Source organism: Rhagoletis zephyria, unplaced genomic scaffold, assembly GCF_001687245.7.
Source record: "Rhagoletis zephyria isolate East Lansing unplaced genomic scaffold, Rhagoletis_zephyria_1.1 Rzeph_scaffold_08961, whole genome shotgun sequence".
In the NCBI taxonomy this organism is placed as follows: domain Eukaryota; kingdom Metazoa; phylum Arthropoda; class Insecta; order Diptera; family Tephritidae; genus Rhagoletis; species Rhagoletis zephyria.
In genome coordinates, this window is record NW_016166040.1 from 12,151 (window position 1) to 21,084 (window position 8,934).

Below are 8,934 nucleotides of genomic sequence, written 5' to 3' on the forward strand. Positions count from 1 at the left end.
ATATGAGCGAATATCCCAGATAACTGGGAAGTCTTTGCAAACAACGGACTGAGCAAATTTTGAAGTTTACCAAGACCGCAGTAAGAATTCTTGTTTTCTATTACAGGATACTGTACTAAATATTGCACCAGCCATCCAGGACGGTAAGTGGCTTAACAGAATTAAAATTACAGTTTGGTAAAACCGTGGTTAGAGGGATGTGCATTCTCCCGGCACTAATAGAGGGCCTACTTAATATACCGACGTGCCGACGTGTGGAATCATGAAGACCTCATTTAAGCTTTCACAACCTAACTTAACCTAAGAACCAAGTGAGCCACGGATCTCACTTAAATAATTTGTTTAGTTTTTTGCTGGCTTAGGTCATGAAAGCCAGAAGAGCCTATCTACAAAAAAACCAATAGGGTATTGCACCTACGTGATGCTACCAATTATTGTAAAAGAAATCTTAAAGGTCTCGCGCCTGTGCCTAAATCTTGTTTAAATGTCTGTCAACTCTGTCTCCCAAGGCCTCAATTCAGCTGGCGCTGAAAACTGCAAGAAATTGGACAAAATCTTAATTAAGTCATACTTACTAACTAATTTTGGACAATACCTTTTAGACTTGTGCAAAAGCTGACTTTGCGCCTTCATAGCTGCCCTAAAATGGTTAATACGAATGAGTTCTGAACATTCGTACAGTAATAAGGACTGAATGTTGCCTGCACGCAAAATAGAGAAAAAGTCGACTCTCACAGAAATAAAATTTGTCTACTATACTGTTGGTACATAGCTGTAGGCACGCATCATAGTCCTTTTGCCATAAAAATTGACTTCCCGCTGCATAGCTCTGCGCTCCTTACTACTTATTTCATATGTGCGCTCTTTTTCACTCTCTCTTTCTCTCGATTTCGGCAACGTATGCGTGCTCCCCTTGTTAGCATCTATGTACCTCGTAAGGTTCTTCCAGTTGCGTCTCGCAGCTAAACTCCAATCGGCATACAGCCCATAGGCAGGCATCCCAACCACTTTGACGGCCGAACAAAACACAACTCTGCTACTCTTTTCATCAACAACATGCAGCACGCGGCGACTCTACTACTTTGTACTATAAAAGGTTGCCTCAGCGTGGCAAGCAGTTCAGTCTTCGATTAGAACGCCAATGTACAGGACACGTAAATGCTATAAGTATTGTAGACTAACGCGCAGCGAAGCAACTGATTCGCACATACATTCATATGTATAAAAATAATTGGATTTCGGTGTAGAGTAAAAGAGAATTACATACTCAAGTCAAAAAAAAAAATATTGAGCAAATACGAAATTGCAAAAGTGAAGTTTACATATATATAGTTTATAATACTAAACAACAAATGAGTAACTAAATTGTGTTCTGTGTGAAAATAAAACTTTTCGGGCGCGTCTTTGTTTAACAACAACAGCAAAAAAAAAAGATACAACAAAGTAGCATACTTCACGTGATAAACGCTCCAGCAGCCGAGTAGCCGAAGTGAATATTAGTATCTACAAATTGGAACTCTCATAAATGCCACGCCGCGTGTGACGAAGCAGCAGCATTTTTCTATATACAAATGAAAATTTATTAGCATTTAATTTGATTTAATTAAATGTACATTATTCACATTGTGGCTGGAGTTGTACTTTGTTAGTGAACTTGATGGGCAACGGTCGAGCGTAGTCGAGAGAGACACAAGTGCGCTTCCGGAAAAAAATCGCCTTGTGGCAAGTGCGGCGTGTGGAAGTGTTGTAACACTTTGACTTGTATGTGAGTGCGGGAAAATTTCGCTAAATTTTACGAACTGTATTTTGTGCCGAAAATAGCAATGTAACGGTGATCAAAGGACTTCACACTCACAGCGCGACCACATTGACTATGCATACATAGAAAGACACGAAGGCGTAAACGCCGAAGTGATACCATTTTTGTGTTTCAACGCTTTGTGCTTGAGTGGGCGAACGACCGACAATGCTAAATTAAAGTAGAAAAATGCTTCGTGAAAAGTAATGCGAAAAATATTTGTGGCAAGCGAACTTTAACGAAAACAAGAAGCGAAAAGCTGAGTGAATGGGCGAAGCGAGAGAAATTAATGAACATTAAAGGACATAGAAAATGTTCTAATTTCAATGTGGGTGTAAGCATGAAAACAAAACTGTGAAAATACACTTAAGTTGAGTAAAAAAAAAAAAACAAACAGCAAAACAGCCAGTGAGCAAAACTTTGAACTCGAAAACGGTGCATGTTGCACGTGCGTTGCAAGTAAATTGCATAGTCGAAGTTACGATTTTAAAGTTGAAACGAAAATCTATGCAAACTGCCTTCAGCTCGCGACGAAGGACATCAACCGATGCAGGCTATCTTGAAAAGCGGACCTTGAGTGCATTGTGGCAAGCGTGTGTAAAATGTGCAAAATCAATTTAGAGTGAGCTTCACACAGCTGCAAGAACGCATAAAATGCGCAAAGCAACAAAAATAGCAACGACAAGAACACTTAGCATTTGAGGCCGGATAAACGTAGAAGCCCTTAACTGCCAGTTTCATACTTCCTTGCAACACACTCCTCACTCACCTTGGTTTCTAATTACTGCACCGTCACTCCATTCACTACTCTTTGCGAATTTTCACCATGGCCACATACTACCTACGACGACATCAACAAAGCCAACAATCAAAACAAACATTCTATCAATATGCCACAATTGCCATTTTACTCTTAACGCTCATTGCTGGCGGTAATATGCAGCAACAGCAGCAATTGATGCAACAAGCGCCTAGCTTGCAGCAGCAACAACAACAACAACAGCAGCTGCCACAGCAGAAGCAGCATGCTGCAACTGCAAAGCAACAACAGCAACAGCAGCAGGCTCAGCAAGCGCATCAGCAGCACTCGAACGCGATTATGGGCGAGGCTGGTGTGACGAATTCCCAGCTGTCAAAACCGCCCACAGCCACACACTACGGCGGCGCCAATCTGCAACCTGGCATTGCGGGCGGCATGCTTGCCGGCACAGCTAGTCAGGATCCGCGCTACGACGCGCCCGATGATTGCCACTTCCTGCCCGCCGCTGGACCGGAGCACCCCGAAATAGCGCTCACTTGCAATCTGCGCACTGTCAATAGCGAATTCGACACAACAAACTTTAGCGTCATACCAGCCGAGCATACGGTGGCGCTGCATGTGCTATGCAACGACGAAATCATGGCGAAGAGTTCGCTGGAGGCGCGTTCCTTTGCGCATTTGGTGCGGCTGCAGGAACTCTCCATACAATACTGCAAGCTCGCTAAGTTCAATCGCCACGTGCTGGAGGGTCTGAAACAGCTGCGCAACCTCACCGTGCGCACAAACAATATTCTGTGGCCCACAATCAACTTCGACATTGAGGCGGATGCTTTTGCGGTGGTTAAGAATTTGGAGCGTTTGGACTTGTCGTCGAATAATATTTGGTCGCTGCCGGACAATATATTCTGCGCGCTGAGTNACAATACTGCAAGCTCGCTAAGTTCAATCGCCACGTGCTGGAGGGTCTGACACAGCTGCGCAACCTCACCGTGCGCACAAACAATATTCTGTGGCCCACAATCAACTTCGACATTGAGGCGGATGCTTTTGCAGTGGTTAAGAATTTGGAGCGTTTGGACTTGTCGTCGAATAATATTTGGTCGCTGCCGGACAATATATTCTGCACGCTGAGCGGCTTGTCCTCGTTGAATATGAGCGAGAATAGGCTGCAGGATGTGAACGAGCTGGGTTTTCGTGAACGCAGTAGGGAGCAAATGGCCGGCGTGGGCGGCTCTGAGCAATCAACTGCTGCCACACCTGAGGTTTCCACCAAGCCTCAACAATCTACAATCGGCAACAATAGTAGCTGCAATTTCGATCTGGAAATACTGGATGTATCGTACAACCACTTTGTGCTGCTGCCAGCCAATGGTTTTGGTACCCTGCGGCGCTTGCGCGTATTGCAAGTCAACAACAACGAGATTTCCATGATCGCTGATAAAGCTTTAAGTGGTTTAAAGAACTTGCAAGTGCTGAATCTCAGCTCGAACAAAATCGTCGCGTTGCCCTCCGAGCTGTTCACTGAGCAGGCTGGCTCGATACAGGAAGTGTACTTGCAGAATAATTCAATTAGCGTGCTATCACCGAAACTCTTCTCAAATCTCGATCAGCTGCAGGCCCTCGATCTTTCATACAATCAGATCACTTCCACTTGGATCGATCGCAACACTTTTGTCGGCCTCATACGTCTGGTGCTCCTCAACTTGGCACACAATAAGCTCACTAAGCTAGAACCCGAAATTTTCACCGATTTATACACCCTACAAATTCTTAATTTGCGCCACAATCAGTTGGAGAATATCGCCGCTGACACATTTGCGCCAATGAACAATCTCCACACACTGCTGCTCTCCCATAACCGCCTCAAATACCTGGACGCTTACGCGCTCAATGGACTGTACGTGCTGTCGCTGCTCTCACTGGACAATAATGCCTTGATCGGTGTGCATCCTGAAGCCTTCCGCAACTGCAGCTCGCTGCAAGATCTCAACTTGAACGGCAATCAGCTTAAAACAGTGCCGCTGGCTTTGAGAAATATGCGCTTGCTACGTACGGTCGATCTCGGCGAGAACATGATCACCGTATTGGAGGACAACGCCTTCAAGGGTTTGGGTAATCTATACGGACTACGTTTGATCGGCAACTATCTTGAAAACATAACGATGAATGCCTTTAAAGACCTGCCCAGCTTACAGATACTCAATCTCGCACGCAATCGCATCGCGGTTGTGGAACCAGGCGCCTTCGAGATGACCTCAAGCATACAAGCGATACGTTTAGATGGCAATGATCTAGGCGAGATAAATGGCTTGTTCAGTAATATGCCATCTTTGCTCTGGCTAAATATCTCCGATAATCGTTTAGAGCACTTTGACTATGCGCATGTGCCACATACGTTGCAGTGGCTCGATCTGCACAAGAATCGCTTGGGTGAACTCTCAAACCGTTTCAGCTTGGACACGCAGATACGGTTGCAAACACTGGATGCCAGCTTCAATCAGATACAGCGAATCTCACCCTCTTCAATACCTAACTCCATCGAGTTGCTCTTCCTCAACGACAACCTCATACACATGGTCGATCCGGACACCTTCATGCACAAGTCCAATTTGACGCGTGTAGATCTCTATGCCAACCAAATCACAACCTTAGACATCAAGTCCCTGCGAATACTGCCTGTACATGAACTCCGTTCGCTTCCTGAGTTCTACATCGGTGGCAATCCGTTCACCTGCGACTGCAATATCGACTGGCTGCAGAAGATCAATCACATCAAATCGCGTCAATACCCGCGTATTATGGATTTGGAAACAATCTACTGCAAGCTGCTGAACAATCGAGAACGCGCCTACATACCACTCATCGACGCCGAACCGAAGCATTTCCTGTGCACCTACAAGACACACTGCTTCGCTGTCTGCCATTGCTGTGAATTCGACGCCTGCGACTGCGAAATGACCTGTCCGACGAACTGCACTTGTTTCCACGATCAGACCTGGTCGACGAATATTGTGGAGTGCTCCGGCGCTGGGTACTCACAGATGCCACGCAAAGTACCCATGGACACCACAGAGTTGTACATTGATGGCAATAACTTCGTTGAGCTTGCAGGTCACACTTTTCTGGGGCGCAAAAATCTCGCCGTACTTTTCGTGAACAACTCGAACGTGCAATTTCTGCACAACACGACATTCAGTGGGCTGCGAAGACTGCTGGTGCTGCATCTGGAAGATAACCACATAGCCGAAGTGCATGGCGATGAGTTCAGCAACCTTGAAAACCTTCGAGAGCTCTATCTGCAGAATAACCGCATATCGAGTGTAGGCAACGGCAGCTTCGAAGCGCTTCGTAAGCTTGAGGTGCTGCGTTTAGACGGCAACCGCCTGGTTCACTTCGAAGTGTGGCAGCTGGCACTCAACCCCTACCTAGTGGAAATCGGACTGGCAGACAACCAATGGAGCTGCGAATGCAGTTACTTGATGCGCTTCCGCACGTACCTCGCACAGACAGCCGAGAAGATTGTGGATGCAGCACGCGTGTCCTGTGTGTACAATAATGCCACCAGTGTATTGCGCGAAAAAAACGGCACCAAGTGTACGCTGCGCGGCGATGAAATCACCACTTATGCACATGCAAGTGAAATTCAACATCTACTTCCACTGCTGTTAGTCGCCACATGTGCCTTCGTCGGCTTCTTCGTGCTCATTTTGGGCGTCTTCTGCTATCGGCATGAGCTCAAATTGTGGGCGCATTCCAATTGCCTGCTCAATATGTGCTATACGGGGCGCAACGCGCACGGCTTCGTGGAGACGTTGGACAAGGACCGGCTCTGCGATGCATATTTCGCCTACAGCCTGCAAGATGAGCACTTCGTTAACCAAATATTGGCGCAAACCCTCGAACATGACATTGGCTATCGGTTGTGTCTTCACTATCGTGACGTGAATATCAATGCGTATGTGACGGATGCCATCATAGAAGCGGCCGAGAGCGCCAAGCAATTTGTGTTGGTACTATCAAAGAATTTCCTCTACAACGAATGGACGCGCTTCGAATATAAATCAGCTCTGCACGAGATGGTAAAGCGCCGCAAGCGTTTGGTCTTCATATTGTACGGTGACTTGCCGCAACGCGACATCGACATGGATATGCGTCATTACTTGCGCACAAGCACCTGTCTCGAGTGGGATGACAAGAAATTCTGGCAAAAGCTCCGCATAGCACTGCCGCATATACGCAAACGACCAATGACCGCCAATTGTCTGGCGGGTCGTTCAGCCGTGAACATTTACGCCTCAGCGCACGAATACCAGCCTGCAGGCGCCAACGCCGTAGGTGGTGGCGGTCTACCTAATGGACATCTGAGCGGTGGCGCCAGCGTTGACAAGGCCCACTACAATGACTGCAACAACTATGCGACCATCAACGATTGCGGTGTCGGCGCACGAGGTTACGCGCCCATACCCACTGCTGCCGGCGCGTGTAAATTCAATACGCTCAACGAGCTGTCACACAAGCTGCACAAGAACGATTTGCTGAACAATATCGGTGGTGGTGCGGGTTGCATAGGGCTTGGCGGCGGCGCTAAAACGCTCGACCATCACCATCACTTGAGGCCGCATCAGCAGCACGAGTACGCGGTGCCCGCTTATTTGGGCGGCCTATCTAACGGACATGTGGGTGGCGGAAATGCACCAACTTACGACAGTGTGGACTACGCAAAACAGCAGAAGTTGAGCGCCAGCAACAACTGCGACAGCTGCAATGGCGGCACACAAAAGCGTGTCACAAAAGGTGGCCTACATCCGAGCTTCTCATCCAATTTCACCGCGCCACCCAACGGCAGCATCGGTGGCACCTGCTTCAACAGTTACAACTGCAAGAAGCCCTGCAATTGTGGCGCGCGCAAGCATCCAGCTGCAGCCAGTGACGATGGCATCAGCTGTCGTTGCGGTAATGCAGGCAGCGCCGCAAAGGAGACACTCGCTGCGGCGACTACGACGACGACGACGCCCGCGACGGCGAACGCCCACGCGAATAATTCGAACAGCAGTAATAGCAGCAATAACAGTCACAGCAGCAGCGCGACCAACAGCAGCAACAATAGCACCAGCTCAGCGGGTAGCGGCAATCGCCAGCCAACCGAACAACTGGCCCACTACGAATCGAATTCGTCATTGAACGAGAGCGCGGCATTAAATGGGCCATTGTGGGCGTAACAGCAACTGGATTTGGGAGGCAGCAGCATTGCAGGCGGTAAGACTCGCATGGCGGTCTGCTTGAATGTGTAAGCGATGCAAATAAAGGCAGCAAGAGCGCAATGAAAATTGTATGTACTTTTAAGTGTGGGTGTGTGTGTGTGAGTGTGTGGTTGTGTGAGTGTGTGTGAACAAGTGTTGTACGCGTTCAAGCGGTAGAGACAGACTGTATAACCAGTGAATTTAATTACGTGCATACGTTTGTAAGTGTGCAAATAGGCAGCTCTTGAAGGCAGTTAAATGCAATTTGTAAGGACACTTGCTATAGCACTTTTAAGCAGGACATGTACTGACGATACTCGTATGTACTTACTAAGAGAGATGTACTTTGTATTTGTAAAGATTTAAAAGCAAAACTAATGAACTTAAACGACACAACAAACTACGTAAAATTGCTAACTAGCTATAATTAAATTATTATTAAATTATTATTAAAATCTAAGCACTTAGCAAAGCGAGGCATGCAAAAACTAAAATTTTCAATAGCATTAGAGAGAAATTAGTACGTAAGTGCGCTTCTGTGTGTGTGTGTGTGGTTAAAATAAATTTAGTGGCATTTGATTTCTTTTTTGACTTCAAAATAGTAAAACGAGATAAATTTAAATTTGAACAAAAACTAAAAAAAAAAATAAAAATTGTTAAATAGACTGATAAAATTAGTTACATACGTTTAAGTTTCTTATAAATAGTAATGTTTAAAAAGAAGAACAAAGACAATTAAAACAAATTTAAAATAAGTGAAAAATGCAAAATAAAGTTGAAAGTCTATTATTGGCGCTTAAATCAAGAATCCTATTGTTTTTATTTGAAATTGGCAAAATTTGTTGGAAGGTGACTTTTCAAAGTTTAGACAACTAAAAATATTGGCGAACATGGCAATACTACATTTGAATTGACACAAGTAAGTTAGTTAGCGCAAAACTGAAGTGAAAAATCCATTTACATATATATATATATATATATATGTGTATCGAAATTACATTGCTCAGATTCACTTGGTATCTTTGTAGTTTGTGCGGATTTTTTTTTAACCATTGATACAAGGTTTTGTTGAAACCTAATTCAAACGAAAAATTTTTTTTCAAATCAGCTGCACTTGATTGGAGTAAGTAGAATAA

General features: G+C 45.5%; 1 protein-coding gene across 1 annotated transcript; it reads left to right on the forward strand.

Moving 5' to 3' along the window:
* The first annotated feature begins 1,137 nt into the window (after positions 1 to 1,137).
* Positions 1,138 to 8,290, forward strand: Toll-6 (Toll-like receptor 6). Its single transcript, XM_017631583.1, has 2 exons — positions 1,138 to 3,380; positions 3,596 to 8,290. Exons 1-2 carry the CDS (start codon positions 2,625 to 2,627, stop codon positions 7,775 to 7,777), a joined length of 4,938 nt encoding a protein of 1,645 aa, XP_017487072.1. The 5' UTR covers positions 1,138 to 2,624; the 3' UTR covers positions 7,778 to 8,290.
* Positions 8,291 to 8,934: the final 644 nt, after the last annotated feature.

Bases quoted from the DNA above. Each gene is read 5' to 3' on its own strand.
- Toll-6 (XM_017631583.1), top strand. From the start codon at position 2,625: ATGGCCACATACTACCTACGACGACATCAACAAAGCCAACAATCAAAA. The intron at 3,381-3,595 runs GCGGATGCTTTT...TTCGACATTGAG, and splicing joins CAATCAACTTCGACATTGAG to GCGGATGCTTTTGCAGTGGT.